This window comes from Ostrea edulis, chromosome 7 (genome assembly GCF_947568905.1).
Source record: "Ostrea edulis chromosome 7, xbOstEdul1.1, whole genome shotgun sequence".
NCBI classification, from domain to species: Eukaryota; Metazoa; Mollusca; class Bivalvia; order Ostreida; family Ostreidae; genus Ostrea; species Ostrea edulis.
The window spans coordinates 37,426,152-37,447,568 of NC_079170.1; the positions used below are offsets into that span (position 1 = coordinate 37,426,152).

General features: G+C 34.8%; 3 protein-coding genes across 3 annotated transcripts; 2 read left to right on the forward strand and 1 right to left on the reverse strand.

Moving 5' to 3' along the window:
• Positions 1 to 5,307: 5,307 nt before the first annotated feature.
• Positions 5,308 to 7,805, forward strand: LOC125676125 (uncharacterized). Its single transcript, XM_056144235.1, has 5 exons — positions 5,308 to 5,561; positions 5,729 to 5,811; positions 6,186 to 6,912; positions 7,148 to 7,254; positions 7,400 to 7,805. The coding sequence occupies exons 1-5, from the start codon at positions 5,396 to 5,398 to the stop codon at positions 7,781 to 7,783; spliced, it is 1,467 nt and encodes a 488-aa protein (XP_056000210.1). The 5' UTR covers positions 5,308 to 5,395; the 3' UTR covers positions 7,784 to 7,805.
• Positions 7,806 to 8,665: 860 nt separating this feature from the next.
• LOC125676142 (uncharacterized) lies at positions 8,666 to 10,281 on the reverse strand. Its single transcript, XM_056145669.1, has 3 exons — positions 10,028 to 10,281; positions 8,900 to 9,505; positions 8,666 to 8,762 (listed from the first exon to the last, which is right to left on the reverse strand). The coding sequence occupies exons 1-3, from the start codon at positions 10,042 to 10,044 to the stop codon at positions 8,666 to 8,668; spliced, it is 720 nt and encodes a 239-aa protein (XP_056001644.1). The 5' UTR covers positions 10,045 to 10,281.
• Positions 10,162 to 16,338, forward strand: LOC130048661 (tyrosine-protein phosphatase non-receptor type 7-like). Its single transcript, XM_056145670.1, has 9 exons — positions 10,162 to 10,175; positions 11,031 to 11,074; positions 11,892 to 11,968; positions 12,194 to 12,230; positions 12,423 to 12,523; positions 13,344 to 13,463; positions 13,671 to 13,816; positions 13,936 to 14,071; positions 16,000 to 16,338. Exons 1-9 carry the CDS (start codon positions 10,162 to 10,164, stop codon positions 16,081 to 16,083), a joined length of 759 nt encoding a protein of 252 aa, XP_056001645.1. The 3' UTR covers positions 16,084 to 16,338.
• Positions 16,339 to 21,417: the final 5,079 nt, after the last annotated feature.

The window sequence follows — 21,417 nt, forward strand, 5'->3', positions numbered from 1 at the left end:
GATACGACACGAAAGATCTCAATAAACTGTACAACTTTTGTTATATATGTCTAAAAAAAATATTTACGAGTATAACGTTATGCGACATTTATCACTGTTAAGGCGAGTCATAAGGCCCGTGGGCCTTTTTCTTGATATCGTTTGAAAGATCTTGCAAAACTGAACAACTTTTGTTCTACATGTCTTATCAAAAGATTCTCAAGAAAAAAGTTAGTAATTGTGACACTTATCAAACTGTTCAGGCGAGCCATGAGGCCCGTTGGCCTTTTTCATGATGTTGTTCGAAAGATCTTGCAAAACTGAACAACTTTTGTTCAAGATGTCTTATTAAAAGTTTCTTGACAAAAATGTTATAGATTGCAACAATAACCCAACTGTTCAGGTGAGCCATGAGACCCGCAGGCCTATTTATTAACATCGTTAGTTAACCCTTGCGAAACTGAACAACTTTTGTTCTACATGTCTTGTCAAAAGTTTCTCGAGGAAAAAGTTATTAATGTTATTAATTGTGATACAAATTCGACTGTTCAGGCGAGCCATGACGCCCTGAGGCCTAGTTTTTTATATCATTAGATAGATCTTGCAAACCTAAACAACTTTTATTCTACATGTCTTATCAAAAGTTTCGTGAGAAAAAAGTTAATCATTGTAACAGAAATTCAATGGTTCAGGCGAGCCATGAGGCCTATGGGCCCATTTCTTGATATGACACGAAAGATCTCAATAAACTGTACAACTTTTGTTATACATGTCTAAGCAAAATATTTACGAGTAAATAGTTATGATTTAAAACGTGGAGAAAAATGAGACACTTTTTAAAACTCCATTTTCGACCCCTACCGAGCTTCCATACTAGGCACTTCCGGAAATTTTTAAAACCCAGGTGCACAACTACAACATGTCGTCTAACATCACTGAAAATTTCAGCACTCTAGCTTTTATCGTTTTTGAGTTTTTGTCTGGACAAAATGGTCATCTGAAAATCGATAAAAGGGGGATAACTTCCAACCGGAAGTGATTTTTCAAAAATTGAAACGACGGTACAAACTTCAAATGGCAACGCATCAATCCTGAAAATTTGAAGCAAATTGATCCAGCCATCTCCGAGAAATCTTCTGCACAAAAATCGGTAAGGAGAAAAAAAAAGAATAATAATAATAATAATAAGAAAAGTGAAAAATCAACAATAGAATAATAGAAGGGTCTTCCGCTGAAGACGGAAGACCCTAATAAGAAAAGTGAAAAAGCAACAATAGAATAATAGAAGGGTCTTCCGCTGAAGACGGAAGACCCTAATAAGAAGAAGAAGAAAAGTGAAAAATCAACAATGGAATAATAGAAGGGTCTTCCGCTGAAGACGGAAGACCCTAATAATAATAAGAAGAAAAGTGAAAAATCAACAATAGAATAATAGAAGGGTCTTCCGCTGAAGACGGAAGACCCTAATAAGAAGAAGAAGAAGAAACAGAGTAAAAACAATATGTTCCCAAACTTTGTTTGGGGAACATAATTATACAAAGCATATCTTGGCACAACAATAAAATATATTTCGCTAGTTTATAGCAAATAATAGTAGCAAAATGATCTCTGAAAAACCGTGTTGATTATTAGAGATAAAATTATATTATTTTATTTACAACTATTTTACGAAAATGTATGAAGGAGAAGATCAAAAACAAAAAGCCTATCAAATTATTGTTTGTCTTACTGTGATGAAAATATCCTTTTAGTTTGTCCTGAAAACCACTACGGACCAGACTGCGCTAAATGCAAAGCAGAGTGTATATCCTGTAGTCCTATAACTGGTGTATGTTACCAATGTCATGGGCCGTTCTACGGGGATTTCTGTCAGCACACATGCCCAGCAAACTGTTTGAACTCGATGTGTGACCAGGGGACAGGTATATGTGAAAATTGGAAAACAGAAATGGTTACACACCAATCAGCGTCTGGCGAAGACACAACTATTACTCAGGAGATGGACGTCATGCAAGGTATGTTCTAATATTTAATAATCAGCCTGATATCACCCTGTTAGCGTGTAGTAAATTTTTGAGTCACGAGATGGAGTTTATTGTTGCACGAGTATCATATTGATATTAGACATATCAAAGGCAAAGACAATGTTATTACAGATACCTTATCAAGCGTGTCATGAGTGTACTATGTTTTTGTTTTGTTTTGTTGCTTTGATTTGATGTGCTTGTGTATATCCATTCAGGTTTTGAATTGTGGAGAATCATGTCATTCGAACTTTTTAGGAGGTGTTGTGTACTAAATTCGTACTTAATTGACACCCGATGCTTGTCAGTTAAATATAAAAATGACGGTAACACTTGTTTTGACATAATTCTATTTATTGAAGTCGTAAAAATAACACCTCTGGAAACGTTATTTTAGCATACATAAGTACATTGTGTGGTATTAGACACTCGATTAGGATATATTAAGCTACATCTGGTGATTTCTTTGGTTGGACTTGACAGCCGAATTGCGACAGTTTTGTGCGGAAATTCAGCTCGACATTTAACCAGCATTGAACAATGATAATGTATGTATATTGTAAGTTAGTAAATTGTTATTTATATATTTTGTTTTCAATAATTTGAAATAAATTGTTTAAATTTTTGAGTATATTTGTGATTAATTTCTTCTATTCAGAGCGTTTATTCGGACCCATAACAGTAGGATATATATGATTTATTACTGTTTGTTATATTTACCTTTTCAGCAATTGTTAGGCCTTCCTCTATATTGAATTTGACTACGGGTTAATCTGTTTACCTGACTACGATAAAGGACTTAAGGTGGACATAACTCGTCAACAGAGAAGAAGGCTTACTCCTTGGCCATTTCTTATTTTGATTCTTTTGTAGGATTGATGAGATTGATCACTGTTCGTTATATTCACTTGTTCACATGCTTAATTATATAAAATGAATTCATATTTGAGAAGCTAGTTCCAATTTGTGTTAATAATGAAAGCAACTATGATAACATATTTCATTAGGTTACATTGAACATGCGTTCTATAGACAATTTTTGAAATAAAAATCAATATATACACCCAGGGGTGCATGAGCCGAGTTGCATGGGATACATTGTAAAGTCAGGAATGATGTGGCATATTTATAATTTTGAAGAACTAATTTTAGTTTTAAACTTTTCGAGCTACTGTTCAGAAACCATATTTGTCTAAAGTTTTCAATCTATTTTCAGTCACTATGACCTTGACCTTTGTCACTGTGACCTTGACCTTTGACTTTTTTCTCCAAAATAGGGGCCTTACTTTGCTGGTGTCCAACAATATATCCAAGTTTCATTTCATTCAAATTAAAAATTTTCGAGTTATCCTGAATTTTTTTTTGGGGGGGGGGGGGGGTTTAAATCTATTTTCGGTCATTGTGACCTTGACCTTTGACCTATTTTATCTAAAATAAATAGGAGTCTTCATTACCTGGTACATAACAATAGCTTTAAGTATCATTTGATTCAGATTTAACCTTCCTGAGTTATCATCCGGAAACTAAATATTTCTGAAATTTTCATTCTATATTCGGTCACTGTGACCTCGACCTTTGACCATTTTCCTCCATAATGAATAGGAGTCGTTCTTTCCTGGTACCCAACAATATATCAAAGTTTCATTTGATTCGGATTTACACTTTTTGATTAGATTGTAAACTTTTCGAGTTATGATCCAGAAACCATTTGTTGACGCCCAACCGCCCATCCGCCCGCCGGTCCGCATCACCAAACCCATAGCCGAGTTCAAATTCGTTGCAACTCGGCTAAAAATTACAAATCTTCAAGATGTATAGGACTTTTTGCTACAATTTATAGTATTTGGTTTCATTGAGCATTCAGTTCATGTACGGTTTCGTAAATGAATATTGTAAACTTCCATGCCTTTTGATCCTATACTTTCAACGGATCCACACCCCTGCGGTTTTCACTATACAAATATTAGTCAAATAATATAGTTTAAAAACAAATACTAAAAACTGGTAATTTTTAGATTGGAAAAAGCAAATTACTACACACAACATCGCCTCTGATGAAGAGACATATATTACTAAGGGAATTGACGTGAGACAAGGTATACTCTAACATCTTATAACCAGCATGACAATACTCTATTAGTATGCAGTGAATTGTTTGCTGAAGAATAGTATTACAATCCAGCATGCAGTATTGTACGTCGATATTATTTGGAAATGTATATGTTGTATGAGTAATGTGAAAATACATGGAAATAACTTATTTCTTCAGATGTTGGGTCCAACAGTGGAGATCAGACTCGATCCATCATTTTACTATCTGTTCTCGTGGTGTTGGCTGTGTTTTTGGTCTTTACTGTGGTTTTCTTCTTTAAAAAAAGGGTAATCCCTTCACAGATCACCGAGCGATTTCAATAATTGATGTTTCATTGACAATGAAAAAAAAGAAAGAAATATCCATAGACAACCTATTTAATTGTTGATTAAACTGACCCCATCATGTTGCGGCTGTATAATGAGTATGGTTTGTACAATTAAGTACATTTGCAAATCCTAATGGAGCAATGTGCATTGTTGAAGATTCCTTATTTTACGAGAATAGTTAACATCGCGAAATGAATCGTAGATGACAAGTCGTGAGAACATGGATTTGCGGGTTCTCTGTTGATGATGTGCAAATACATATTTCTCAGCAATATGTAGGAATATACCGTACATAGAATAATAATTCTGAATTGCTGTTTCGTGTCTTAAAATTTGTAAATTGCCTACCATTTGTGTTCTTTTAAGAGCGAAAACACAAAAAGTAAAAACAAATGAGGAAAATGTCTTTTCCGTGGAATTCCATCGAGTAGAATCAAGAACTGAATCCGAACTAGAGGAGATTCCCCAGAACGAGGTTGGCGATGTTGAGGATGAAATCATCACCGTAGAGTACAGTAATCTGACGTCACAAAGGGTCTCCGTTGATCAGTTCATCAGAGAATTACCAGAAAAAAGAAGCAACGGAATACTGGAGAAAGAATTCGATGTTTGTATTCAGTTTTATCATAAATTCAGTACTTTACCTATTCATCAAGGACTTACTAAGTCAACAAAGCATTTATAGCATATTTTCTGATAATGAGAAAAACACAAACCTATTTTCTCTTCATGAAAACATGTACAACACTCAATAAGTCGTACATGTATATTGTATCATTAAATGAATGAAATAAACTCTGATCTTTTTCCATCATACTGAATTTAATGTATTTGCATCTTTCTGGTTGATTATAGGAACTTCCTACTGGACTACTAGAGTCATATACTCCTTTCTTAATGAGATCTAATGAATATGTATATCAAACTCAAAACGAGGCTAAGGTCGTATCGAGTGAAAACAAAAATAGAAAATGGAGGCGAAAAAAGCGTCTGCTACGCACGATTTAAGTATCGTTCCAGACCTCACGTTCGGCTTCGTTGAGAAATTTGTCAAAAGAGATAGCCAAAGCCTTGGAGAAAAGGAAATATCCAAAGGATATAAATATTTCTGCGAGAGATATGTGACTAACATTACAAGTAAGTGGAAACCCTTCGTTTGCCTTTTCCTATGAATTGATAATCAGCTGGTTTTAAAAAATACACGACGAACGTAAAGAAACAGATTCTTACATTAAATCTGATGTTTAATGAATAATCACCATCAATCAAATAACTCATCAAATTTGTATTTTCAAACAATTTAGCTCACAATGCTGTGAATGGATGTGTAGTGAAGGGGAAATGCCATAGATCCCAGCGCAAGAATGAATCGCCTCATGATATCGAGGTAAATATGAAAGTGAAAATTACTTGTTTGTGATATGATAGCCTATTGCACTTTGTACTATACAGGCATGTATCACTATCTCAAAATTGTAATCCATTATAAATAAATTCAAGCCAACATTCTGATACTGATACCACAAAAGGGGGGGGGGGTAGACACACAATATAAATTTATTTGCTTATGAAAATTCGCGGAAATAAATGTCAAAACTGATTATACCTGCCAGATATAACACACTCCATTATTGATAAATATATCAAACATATTACAATATTTACTTGTGTACATATTATAATAATATTATTTGATTGACTGAATTAGTAAATTATTTTCAGAGAAGTGTTTTGTTTATGTTGTCATTGTCCCATTTGTAGATTGTTCTGTTAGATGGACCATGTGTGGAGAGTAGCCGTTGTTCTTGCACGATTGGACAGTCGGGACACTGTGGTCATGTTACTGGTCTCCTATTCACTCTGGCACATATGAAATCTGCAAACCTGAAATGCATTCCATCTGATGTTCTGAAGACTTCCCTTCCCCAGACTTGGCATGTGCCCCGAGGAGAGAAGATTTGTGGAAGTTCAGCTGAAAACGTGATTGTGCATGGATACAATGCCAAGTCCTCTCCTCAACAACCTCGTGGATTGAGATCTACTCTGTACAATCCCATCAACTCTGTTGTTCCAAAAATTTCAGAACTGTGTTCTAGAGTCTCTGAAGCTGACAAAACCTGTTTGTTGCTTACAGTTGTGAATTTGAGTGGTAAAGGTGACTGTGAATATACAGAGACAAAATTTGGTAAATTTCCAAAAGGATCCCCATTAGCAGTGCAACAGAAATTGTCACCACATTATGTACTGAATATTTTAGATGCCAGTGAATTTCCTCTTCTCCCCGCTGAAAATCTAATGGAACAACACCTTCATATCATTCTGGATGAGAAAAGAACTGGTAGCTTTTCTTCAATTTTTGTGTCAGAGGAGGAATGTCATCAAATTGAGGAGATGACACGACTACAAGGAGAGAGTCCGAAGTGGCACGCAATCCGTAGGGAGAGAATTACTGCTTCAGTGGCTGGTGATATTGTAAAGCGGAGAGCAGGTTAGGCATTTACAATAAATCATGCAACGTTATGAAGTAATATTTACAATTTCATGCTTACTCCTTTTAAAGCACCTGATCCCACCTCTGGTATATCCATGGGTCTGTGTTTGCCCACCACTCTTTATTTGGTATTCGTTATAGGAGTTATGATCATTGTCATTGATCGTTATCTTCACCTTTCATGTATATAAATTCAAACATCCCAACATTTTCCATTCAATCTTTTTCACAGCCTATGAACCTCTAACTGGAAGACTGAAGACAACAAGAAAAGTTGTTACAGAGAGCATGCGTCATGGGTTGTCATTTGAGGCAGTTGCTGCTGACGCCTTTGTTAGAGTAAGTTTAAGTTTGATATCAGACCCCATACCATCACTATTGTATACAAAAGATCAAAGGCATTTTACATTCTATTTAGTTCAATGCACCTTTTAGATAATTGCTATATTTCAAAATCTTATTTAATTTTATATTTAAATTGCAGCTACTAGATAACAATGTCAACATATACCCATGTGGAGTTGTAGTTAGCCCTTATGCTCCATGGCTTGCTGCTACACCTGATCGGAAGGTATACAACCCCACCATGAATCAACCTTACGGCTTGCTTGAGATCAAGTGCCCTGTAAAACCCTTGTCAGAATGCAACTACTTGACTAAAGTTGGAGATGTGTGGAGACTGAAAAAAAATCATAATTACTTCTACCAAGTCATGATTCAACTTGCAGTGACTGGTCTAAACTGGTGTTACTTCTTTGTGTGGCTCTGTGATGAAAATCACTTGGAGGTTATCGAGTTTGATGAGGAGGAGTGGCAAGACATGAAAAACAAGATAGATTCATTCTATTTTGATCACTTTCTTGAATAAAAGCTTTGTCTTTTAAACCTCACTGACCTTTGAATATTTTCATAATAATGATAATCTTCACTAAAAATAAAATAAAAATTAGATATCTTTGTGAAACACTGATGTCCCCATATGGCAGCAAAATAATTCTAGTGCCAAAAAAGTCATGTCACAAGGAATACACATGTGAAATATGAAAGCCCTTTTACTAAGCATTCAAAAGTTTTGGCCAAGGTTGAAGTTTTTCAAAGGTAGGACAAACTACATGTCAAGGTCATGACATAAAAAAAATTGGTACCAAACAAAGGTCTGGTCACAAGGTATAAACATGTGAAATATGAAAGTTTACAAGTTATGGCCAGGGTTAAAGTTTTTGCAGATAAACAGACAGACAGACCAAACACTATGAGCCCCCTAATCTTCTAGTACAGGGGCATAAAAGGGAAATGAAGTGCAAGAACCCTCACTTGTCATGAATTTATTGAAAGGAAAATGTCAAAAGTTAAAATTAATATACATTTTGTATAAGTAATACATCATGATTCTTGTAATGATTAAGTATAAATAGATGTACATAATACCATTCCTCTGAATTAGAAAAGGGAAAATGCATGTTGTAACGTGTATCTGAAGTATTCTTATACATGCACTGTCATATGTACACATGTCACTTACAATTTCAGTGTTTTTCATTTGCACCAATCTTTAACAAGAGGACCTCTAAATAAAGTCAACATGTTTGCAACAGTCCATAACTGATTAATTGTACCTGTCATACTTAAGGGGATGACACCATCAAATAGATAGTATTCTTTGACCCTCCGAATATGTCGTTCAATATGTATTCTAAGTTTGGCAATTATTTGTGTTTCTTCTACTTCCTGCTTTGAAAACTGACCTTGGCTAAGAAGAAATGGTGGAGTATTGACAGATATGCCTGTCCCTTCTAATACTTTGTTTAAGACGAACCCTTTGTCTGCCATAATTGAATCGCCTTCTTCTAGAAGATCAATAAGACCAGATAATTTTGTAATTTCAACATCTGACAAACACCCTGTGTATAAAGAAGACACAAAAGTTAGAGCCCCATGAGGAGCAATTCCAACAAGCCCTTTCCATGTGTGGGAACTCTTATACGTTGAATAACATTTGGATCCTAGTGCTAAGGATGATGGGCGCTCGGTTTTTATCTCTGTACAGTCAATTATGATTCTAGTTGAGGGGTAAAACATCTTGAAGGACTGGGGCATTTTTTCATAAATTTGTTCCTTACTAGACCAAATATTCATGCTGCCTAAAATGAAATACAAAAAGTTTGCCCATGTTATGATCTTGCGACTAACTGTTGACACATGACAATTGAACCTGACTGCTAAATCTTGTGCCATAAGACCACATTTTAGTCTGCACACACACATGAACAACTCATCAATTAAAAGCATGCTTCTTTGTTTGCTGACTGTGATCTGCTGATTGGATTTATCACAGGATTTATAGTAATAGCTGTTCATACAGGTTGCAGTAGGTCTGACATATTCAAAGAAAGCTGAAAACATAGCCATTGATGTAAAACCTGTGTAGAATTGTATCATTGAATTGTCATTTGAAAAACGTTGGATTCCAAATCGTTCTATCTCCATCTTTTGTTGTATACTCCTTATTTCTTCATCCTTCTTCTGTAACAAAGCCTCTAATTCTTCGATTCTCACTATCTTTCTCTGCATTTCATCAGGAGGAGGAGAACTATAATGAAGGTAATGAAACTGTGTAATGCTTCTATTTAATACATTTAAAATAAAACATACCTCCCACAATTAAATGATGACCAGCATCCTACTGTCCAGCAGCAGTTGTAAGGTAAACCATTCAAAACAGTTGATAACTATTGCAAACTGAGTATTATAAAGTCATCAGTTTGGCAACAGCTTAACTATTCCGAGAATGATTCATGTTATAAATAGATATCTTGACTTGGTGAACAATATCCTGAAATATATTAAACTAATACAACACAAAATGAAGTATAAATCTGTGCACTGCACTATATCAATATGGTAACAATTAAATTATCTTGTATATTCACACAAAAACTTATTAAATTAACATTAATGATAGATACACACATACATTATGCATTGATATTGCTTGTAAAATTGCAAATGTATGTACAAGTAAATAAAACTGCAGTGTACAGCAGATCATAATACTAGGCATCACCTATTTTTTAACTTTTATAATTGGACAATTCACATGAATCAAAATTACCCATCCTCATTTGACATTGATATAGAATCTGTTTCATCGGGTCTCTCTCTTTCATCATCAAACTCCTGCTTTGGTCTTTTTTCTGGAATGGGATGTTTTACAATTGGACGTCGAGTGTTGGAATCTGCCTTCCAATGGAAAATCGAAGGTACAGATCCCGGTTTCAATGTGGTTCTTACTGGTGTCCATTTAATATCACTAGGTTTGAAGTGGCGAGAGCAAACTACGGTTTGTTCACTTATCTATAAATATTATGAAATGATTGTATGATTACTTGACCAAAAGAATATTTTTGATCATGTGTTTAACTTTTGCATTATAGGCCCTAGATCATTTTTGCTCATTTCAAAGTTTGCAATTTAATTAAAAAAATAAATAAATCATATCATCTAATTTATAATTTTATATCTTCGATCATGACAATAATGATTATTATTTTTTTTCTTAGCATATGACCATATAATAATATGTATCGTTGATAATTCGTCTTGTTTTGAAGTACACTGTAACTAGGACAAGCTGTCAGCTGATCGACCTAGTCCATTGTTTTACCTACAGTTTTTCATCGGTCATAAACACTCACTTGGTATGGTGAAAGTCATTTTAATGGATGATTGAAATTCAAGAATAAATAGTAATCATGTAATACACATTCACAACGATAATATCATACGCATAACGCAGATCAGACAGTCTAGACAGTAGACTAGACTTTAGTCTAGACCTCTTCAATATCACTCACAGTAAAAAGAGGACCGGGATCTCTTCTGATGGCTTGGATCCATGCTCGCCTCATTTCTGATGCTTTTGGTATTTTGTGAAATGATAACTCTGGATTTAATCTCCCATTTCCAGTGCATAATGGTACACAACAGTGTTTGTCGTGGCCCTGTCCTCCCCGTGCTGACGCTGACATTTTGTTTACCGACCTTAGCCTCGTTTTCGATTTCAGCGCGCGGCTTATGAATATTCTTCGAGAAAGGAGTATTCCAATGCTCTGAAGGCTTCCAGCAGAAAGGGGGAACCGATACAAAGGAATTTATCCGTGTGAGTACACACTTAAGGACATGTGCGGCGTTTCTGACGTTTTCTTTGATCATTGTGATTATTAAAAAATAAATTCGATTTTCTAAAATTAGATCTTGTATGAATCGCAATGTTTTTCGCAAGCAATCTTTAAAGGAAGCACTAACGTGCTTCATGAAGTATGCTGGTGGAAAACGTCCCAGTTCATGTCCTCGTGTATTTTCAGAACTGAAATTCTTTTCTTAAGTATTCGCCATTCTAGTGTTAAGACTTGTTCAAATCTCACTGACATTTCTTCTCACGTTTCCAGTTTATAAACCAGAAATTTGTTAAGTACTCCTTTCTTACTCGTTATGTCATTTTAAGAACATTCACGACATGCATGACAGTTCTGTGTTGTTTTTTCTAAAACATTTTCATTAATTTCTTCGATTTGAAGAATGCTTTTATGAATAGATAGATAAATAAATAGATAGATAGATAGATAGATAGATAGATAGATAGATAGATATGTAGATAGATAGAAAGATATATAGATAGAAAGATATATATATATATATATATAGAGAGAGAGAGAGAGAGAGAGAGAGAGAGAGAGAGAGAGAGAGAGAGAGAGAGAGAGAGAGAGATAAACAGACAGATGGATGAACACCATACTTGGTAGCTTAGTGATTGGATCAAAGGTTTGAGGTGTGATACCCGATTGTTCCAATGTATTTTATCTGTCTCTTTGCTACAGTAATGTACAATTATTCGACTTCCTGTGATATGTAATATCTGTCTTTACATATGTACTTGCAACAATCAGAAATTATTTCTATTGATTATCCTTTTTCAGATGATTATAATCGCGTGAAATTGATGAGAACATATGCAAATGAGAACGATGACTTTGTCAATGCATCTTACATACATGTAAGTATGTCATCACGATACTCACAAAATCACTAGACATCATTTATAGTATGATATGAATGAAGAATTCCTAGGGTTTGTATTGGCCGATAACTACAACAGCACTAGAGGCCACTTGTTATACTTCCTTGAATGAATTCCCCACGGGCTAAATACCATAACAATCAAACAAACAAGGAATTTATATCTTCCAAGCGAGGTCAAGTTTCAATGATTTTTTTTCAGGGTTTCAACAAAGAGCGAGCGTACATAGCCGCACAAGGTAGACCCACTATTATAGAAAACACATTTACATTTTCAAAAACAAAAACGAGTCACTGATGCAAACAATTTAATTATTTAACCCTTAATGCTATTGGATGGATAAGAACTATGTTTAAGAAAACTCACATATTTGTGGTTGTTTCATGAAAATTGATTGAGAATCGATCACTAAACCTTTAAACACAAATAGGTCCTTTTAATCCGAAGACGTTAGAGGATTTCTGGACGATGATCTGGCAGAATGACGTCACAAGGATCGTCATGCTGACCAACCTGTACGAAGGAGACAGGGTAACTGTTCTAGAATTGGTAGAATGACTATTTGAATGATTGGCGGTTTTATATTGGTTAAGCTATGACCCGGATGGCAGAAAATCTTAATCAAAGACAACAAACAAATATTCAGAAAGAAGATGTCGTAGACTAGTATGTTATTTGGCAAAATATCAATAACACAATTAAAGAAAAGCGTTTGTTTACAATAAAAAGTCCCAACTTTCAATCATATATATCCATAAAGCAGTATCCGTTATTTGTTTACTGCTGAGCTGAATTCAGTCACAAGAATAAATCCTTTCATCACACCGTTGAAATATGAAATCCCAAATCAGTTTAGCACAGTTTAGAGTAATGTGAGGGTATGATTTAACCATTGCAGTTTTAACCACAAATTCTAAAGTCTGTTTATATTATGCATCTGGTGCATCAAAATTTGTACCGTATAAGTTTTACATTAAAGCACACTTCTAGAAGGGTCTGTTTTACAAAGCAGAATATGAAATTGGTTACTAATGAAAACTCCCAAACATTATGTTAGGCACTTTGTTAAAATAGGCATTCATAAAAACTGTAAAGCTTACATGAGTTGATATCAATAAGCAATGCTTGGATAATGAATACAGTACGCATACACTTCCTTACAATATACAGGAATAATACTGATTAAATTCAAATCATTTTATCTGAATGCAGATGGGTCAAACTCAACTTATGTTTCTCAAATTGGATAGTGATCCTATCAAACATATCTGTGTATTGTTTTTCTTTAAATTAAACACGCTAATAATCTAACCGTTTGCCGTCTTAAACCATTACTGTCTACGTGTTTCAGATGAAGTGTCTTAAGTACTGGCCGGACACGGATCTGGACATCCGTCAATATACCATAAGACTGGACAATGTGGATGTGTACGACCACTACGTGCTGAGATATATGGTTGTTCATTGTCAGGTGCTTCTTTCCTCTGTTTTCTACACCACACACCAAGGTGTATTGAAATTTAATCATCATTTGACATTTGTTAAAACTGCTACAGTTAACATACCTTGTAATCAATCTCCATATCGCCATGTGGGACATATCCCTTTCTTACATTAACCTGTACTTGTATTCATTCTAAAATGTAACACTCTATACATGTACATAATTACACTGCAGGAAGAGGAGAGAAAAGTGACCCAGTTTCACTTCACCACCTGGCCAGACAATTCCATTCCTGATGATCCGACGTCACTTATTTACCTCCGTAGTCTGGTCAGAGATGGGTTGATCACATCTGATGGACCGATAGTTGTTCATTGCAGGTATACGAATTACGTATTACCTATCATTGAAATAAGATTCTTCTATACAGTGTAGTTCATTATAAAAACAGCTTCATACCAGGAATCACGTTATCATATAATTATCTTTGATCTTGTAGCGCTGGAATTGGGAGAACTGGAACATTCATCTCATTTGATTACCTCCTTGAAGAGGGCGCTGCAGAACAGACAATTGATGTCAAGGGGTACATTGCTTCTTTAAGACAGCAGCGCGGAGGATCTGTGCAAACGTGTGTAAGGCCCATATATATGTTGGCAATATCACATGCTTCGGGGTATCCTAGCAGTACATTCCCAACGTTTAGATTAACCCGGTCACTTCAGTTAAAGTGCTTTCACACTACCCGTATCTATTCACCGTCTTCCTCATGCACTGGGTGTCTTTTTGTGCTGTTTGTCGTACATGTTTGAAAGAAAAGAGTTGATACAACGAATAGTGATCAATCTAATATAAACTATAACGAAAACAAATTTTACAACAATGCAAACATGAACTCTAGAAAACTCCAGAGGTCGGCATATGGGCCATGGGGAAGTGAATATATCCTACTGATAGGTCACACCGCCATGATTCCTGTATTTCTACCAGCTAACATCATCATCTAAAGAACAACACAACAGTTGGCGTGAAACACGTTGGAGATCAGTCTACCCAATTATAGGTTCTATAAGCAAATAACATCACTACAACGAGCTTTGAATTTTGAAACCGCTGATTTGAAGCCAATTAAAACTTATTTGTGTCTATACCCTGTATTGGAATATGACAACGAACAAGCTGAAGTAATCCTGTTTATCATGAAGTTGAGTCGTCAGTTTGCCGTTAGCGTCTTTCTTCAATAAATATTAATGTTGACATGAAAAGGGACAGTGTATAAATATTGCATGTAGTTAAGCGTAACATTGAAAATTTTCACCCCGAGAAAACCATTGTCAACCGAGGCGTAGCCGAGGTTGACAATGGTTTCACGAGTGGTGAAAATTTCAATGTTACCCTCAACTACATGCAATATTTGTTTTATTATACTGAATGTTATGTAAACTGGAAAGCAGAAAAACTTACATGCGTTGAAGTTTGATCATTCACTGTCATGCGATATTTCGTATTTCGATGCGGGTACTCGCGTTTATTACAAATGCTCAAACGACGTCGTCTAGCAATCTACGGCGAACCGTACGCGCATAAATTGACGCATGTGATAATTTTTAATAATATTACCCGTTGTCAAGTACTGTTACCTGTTGCTAGATACTATCACCCTGGGGCGCGTGTTTTCTGTTCTCAGAGGGTAACAATATGTTTTTTCCAAATGCTTCTCGACCAATCAGGTTCGAGTATTTTACATGAAAGTATAATAAGATAAATTACACCCCATAATAATGCAAAAGAGGTCAATTAGTAAAGGAGCACAAATTGCGTTCATGAAAGTTCCAAGACACTACTGGATGGAAGACTTCTTCGACATTGTTCACGACCAACCCCATGGTCTTTTTACCTCATATTCAGAGTACATGTGCGTAAAATTAGAGTAAAGTTTAGCGAAGTAATATTTAGGATGACTGATCAAAGATTTTGATATTTACGTGTTCCAGTTTCATTAAGGAAACAGCGGTCTATGATGACAAAATATCTCATTTTTAATTCATCGTGACTATTGATGACATAGAGTGTTGAAAGGTCGTACGTTATGATGATGATGATGCTTTTTGAATAGGTACATTTATCAAAAGAAATTTTGATTATCCATATTTGATTTACACCACATCTCACTTTACGTCTAATTCTTCTCATTCACAGTTGTTAATATTTTTTCATGACAAAACATACCTTAATGAAAACTTAAACCACAATTGCGGTGTAGGGACTCTGGGTTGAAGTGAAAATTAATCATTCTTAATTATAATTGACCGTTTAGGCACGTGGATCTGAAGTCATAATGAAATTCTGATAATTTCTCTTTTCCTGTACTCAGAACGATCCATGCCAACATACATTCTCCGGTGTTGACTTTTTTCTTTTTATGACAAATATCTTTTGCTAGAGCTTTAATTTTAAGATTTAGAAAGATTTGAAGGAGAATATATATATATATATATATATATATATATATATATATATATATATATATATATATATATACATGTTCCTTGTATTATTTCAGGACCAGTACATCTTTCTTCATGAGGCACTTGTGGAAGGATTTTCAAACAGCAATGTTCACCATGGTTGTCTATCTGTGTTGTAACATCTTGGTGTACGAGAAAAATATAACCAACTTACACGCAAATAGTTTGCTTCATTTTCACATAAGGAGACATAAATATGACAAGAGTGTTTCGATGTCACTAACAGGAATATAAGAATACTAAAGTACACTTTATTCCTCGTACATTGCTCATTTGTACATTCTATGCAGATTATTGTTTCATAGTATGATTTTTCTCATGTCTGTTTAAAACAAATCTCATTCCTAATAAGATATTTTAATTTTTTTCATTTTATGAGACCACGTTTTAACTGTTACTTATTTTGACTGTGAATCGTACATTGACAGGAGAAACAGCGATTCACTAGATTTTTTAAAATTCTTACGACGTACCCATGGTATTTGAATAGGTCGTTGGAATTCAACTGAATCAAAATACCTTGTTAATTTGAATGTAGATCTGATTTTTATGCACAGCTGTCTAATTCAGAACACAACGAAAAGGATTCCTTTGTAAGAAAGGTGAAGATAACAAACGGTCTTCAATCTCAGAACTCCTATACGGAATGCAAAATAGATAATTGGGAAGCAGGGACTTCTTGGTATACCAAAGGTCGGATCAGGTCGTTATGAGGAGTAAGTATCACCTGTCCGCTGGTCACACCCACCGTGAGCCTTACATCTTGATCACGTAAACGGAGTAATGCGTAGTGAAGATCAGTGTACCAAGAATGGCCTATATATCGGTATAAAACACGTCAGACAGCACCTGACTCAATGGTAGGTTGCGTTGGCAAACTAGATCATTATAACGACCACAGACTTTGTGAAATGCTGACTTTAAACGAGACTGTTGAAACCCCATTAACATCAACCTGTTTGTCAGTAGCCTGTCCGATTTGAAAACTTATCATACTCAGAACAAGCTCTTGCGTATCCAATCAGTTGCGTGGTATAAACACCATATGCTGTAATAATGAAATATTGATGTAAAGATATGGCAAGTTAAGGATGAAGAAGCTGAAATCATCCCGTTTCTCATAAAGTTGAGTTGTTAGTTTAACGTTGATATCTCTTTTTGATAAACTATATCAGAGCGACGTAGAAGTGGGGTTTCTGTAATGTCTTTTTTTTCCGGTTTCATAGTATCGAATCGATATATGAATGAAAACGATATTCCTAATAGATGAAAGGTGAGGATGACGAATAGTGATCAATATCATAAATCCTACAAGCAATATGAAATAGGGAGTTGGGCAAACATGGTCCTCTGGACACACAAGAGGTAGGAACAGGTGTTTGGGGGAGAAAGCATCCCTTGTCAACCGATCACATCCGTCGTGAGCCCTATATCTTGATCAGGTAAACATAGTTACCCTTAGTCAAAATCAGTGTGCCAAGAACGGCCTAACTATCAGTATGAAACATGTCAGACAACATTTGATCCGCTGATAGGTTGTATTGGCAAACTAGATCGTTATAACGACCATAGAATTTTCGAAATGCTGACTTTAAAGGAGACTGTTGAACCCCTGTACCACTAACTTGTTTGTCAATAGTCTGCCTCAATTTAAAAACTGGACATACGCAGAACAAGTTCTGGCTTATCGAACCAGTTGAGAGATGTAAACAGAGTATGCAGGTGATAATGGAATATTGCAACATAAATATGGAAGTTGACGATGGAGAACCTGGAATCATCAAGTTGAGTGGTTGGTTCGCTGTTAATATCTACTTTCAATAAAATATCTAAGTATAAAGCAGAAGTGGACGACTCTTTTGTGTCTTTTATTTCGAAGTCACTGGGATATATTGAATCAACTTTTGAAAATTATCATTTTTTATGGATAATACGTCGTCGATATATCTAAATTGCTTCTTTTCATATAGAACATTTTGAATAAATTATAATTCATAGGAGTGTAATAATTGGTCAGCTAACAAGAGAAGAACAATTTGTGACCAGAGGAATTCCAACTGACTATCGTAAGACCTTTTTCTACCGGCACATTTTAGAGGTTTTTAAAGACTAAATGACAATATTTTTAAATCGAAATAAATCTGCATGCAAGGTGAAGATAACGAACAGTGATCAATCTCATAACTCCTCCAATCAATACAAAATAAATAGTTGGGCAAACATGGACCCCTGGACACACAAGAGGTGTGATCAAGTGCCTAGGAGGAGTAAGCATCCCCCGTTGACCGGTCACACCCGCCGTAAGCCATATATCCTGACCAGGTAAACGGAGTTATCCGCAGTCAAAATCAGCGTGCCAAGAACGGCTTAACAATCGGTATGAAACACGTCAGACAGCATTGGACCTATTGATCGGTTCTATTGACAAACTAGATCATTATAACGACCATAGAATTTCCAAAATGCTGATTTCAATCGAGACTGTTGAAATCCCTGTATCATCAACTTGTTTGTCAGTAGCTTACCTTGATTTAAAAACTGACTATACGCAGAATCATGTATCACGAATTTAGGTAGGCATGTCACATATAATTTTGTTACGAATTGGACAGGGAACATTACTTTTTATAAAACTTATCATGTTATCCCATGACCCCAAAGAGTTATACGGGGTCAAAGGTCATTTAAGTGTACATTTTTAAAATATTTTTTCTTTGGAATATATATATTACGACCCCTCTCACTAGTATCGAGTCAAAAATAGGAAGTTCTAAATGTATCAGCTCATGTTTCTTTTAAAACACTAAAAAAAACATCACTGTCAATTTAATGAATTTTATTGGTAAACAAATCTTTTTGGTTGCTAAGTAACAACACTCATAGTATAATTTTGACTATAATTTGTCTTTCTACATCAATTCGACACAATTTAAACATAATTACATTTTTTGACTAGATTTCAATCATTTTAAAGGGGTTTTAGCAAAACATATAATGAAGACAATTGAGGTAAAAGATCATAAAATGGAAATTTCGTACTTTATATATATATATATATCCATCATGTTATAATATGTCGATTTGCCATTATGTTCCACAAAATAGTGTAAATATTGCAACATTAAAACAAAAATATTTACTGTTAAAATCTAAAATAATCTATTTTTTATATTCAGATACATTTGGTTGCTAAGCAACAACACCATTATGATATCAAATGAAAGGTGAAGATAACGAACAGTAATCAATCTCATAATTCCTACAAGCAATACAAAATAGATAGCTGGGCAAACACGGACACCTGGACACACCAATGGTGGGATCAGGTGCCTATGAGGAGTAAGCATCTACTGTCGATGTTATGAGAAAGTAATGCCCGTTTTTCCTCCCAAAGTTCATTGTATACGAATGTTCGAGTACTTACTTTCAATCACTGTTTAAATGTACCTGCATTATATCTAACAATTTTTTTTCTTATAATCAGCCTCTTAAAATCTATTTCTAGACATAATTCTTGATACTGGGTTGTTCCCATAGGGGCATACGTTGACCAATATTTGTCTATCGACTGGAACGTATAAGATAATGCCCAACAATCTGAAGAAAAAAATCTGTATACATGCACTTTGCCACAAACACTGATGTATTCTCAGAGCTTTTGAATACTCATTTGGTTCTGTAAATGTGTTGTATAATCAAGGCTTCTGAGAATTATGCGTTTAATTACGTGTAAAATTTGATCAGGGGTAATTGATATACACATTTAATAAATGTGTTAGATGCACAGCCAAATTAATTTTGGTAAAGGTAATCTTATTAACATGCATTCTATTATTCCTTTTAAACTAAAAATTAATTTTACAATATCGGTACTTTAAAACTATTAATACCTGTATAGTTCCTCTTCAGTGAGAGGCTGCGAACTTCCTTGGGAAGCATATGACAATTCTCCCCCCTAGATATGACCATCTCAGCATAATGGTGTATGGTAACACACATGGAGAAAATCAAATCTTCTGTCAAAAACAGCTTCATAAAATCTGCAGTTCTCTGAATAATCATATCCCATATCTGAACTGAAATTGCAAATAAAATCAATATTGGCCATCAAACCTTATTTGCCAGCATTTAAAACACTTATCATACCTTATAATTAGAAACAGAATGATGATGGTTTGTGTTTTGTCTTTTTTCAATAAATATTATATCTAGTAGTGCAGCGATAAACAGTAAAATGATAATTCTGAATATTTTTTTTATCCCGATCATTCTACTGGTACAAGGTGTAGACCTGTTTCTAAAAATAGATCTTCTGTAACAAGATTGTAAGTCAAATTCTACTGGTTTTTTGTCAAACTTTGGGGATAAATGAAATGAAATCTTAAATAACTGTTGATATATTCTATTTTGCAAGTTAAAAAAATCAGATAAGTACGTCTTGCAATTACAGTCAACATGGCTGACATCCATCCTGTTTAAGTGCAAAAAGGTCATGAAATTGACACATTGCTACATTTTGAAAAATAAACAAATATTCTAAGGCTTTAGAATACTCTTTCAGCCATAGTGGTGAATAAAATTTAAAAAGTTCTTTTTCTTATTGTTAACCAATCTATTGTATACAAAATATAAAAAATCTGCTGACGGCAAATACATTTTATAGTATTTTTTACTGTAGGAATATATGGTATATTTTCATGACAAATAAAACAATTATCATTTCCATACATATGACGGTTCCACATGTACAACTTGTACGGTACCAATTTTGATGCACCAGATGCGCATTTCGACAAATAATGTCTCAGTTTTAGAGCTAAATATAGCCAAAAACAGCGTGCCAAAAAAGTGGAGCCAAATTCGTCCAAGGATAAGAGCTATGCATGAGGGAGATAATCCTTAATTTTGAAATGAATTTCTAAATTTTATCACAGCAATTAAATATACATCCGTATTTTCAAGCTAGTAACGAAGTACTTAGCTACTGGGCTGTAGAGACCCTCGGGGACTAACAGTCCACCAGCAGAGGCCTCGACCCAGGGGTCATAATGTAAAACTTATACGGTACCAATTTTGATGCACCAGATGCTCATTTCGACAAATAATGTCTCTTCAGTGATGCTCAACCGAAATGTTTGAAATCCGAAATAACTATGAAGTTTTAGAGCTAAATATAGCCAAAAACAGCGTGCCAAAAACGTGGAGCCAAATTCGTCCAAGGATAAAAGCTATGCATGAGGGAGATAATCCTTAATTTTGAAATGAATTTCTAAATTTTATAACAGCAATTAAATATACATCCGTATTTTCAAGCTAGTATGAACTCGAGATATAAGAAATCACAGAGTCCTTCACATCTGCTTTGTACCTTGATATTTTATTGAAAATGAATATTAACACCAAATTAACAACTCAATTTTATGAAAACGGGAAGATTATAGCTTCTCCATCTT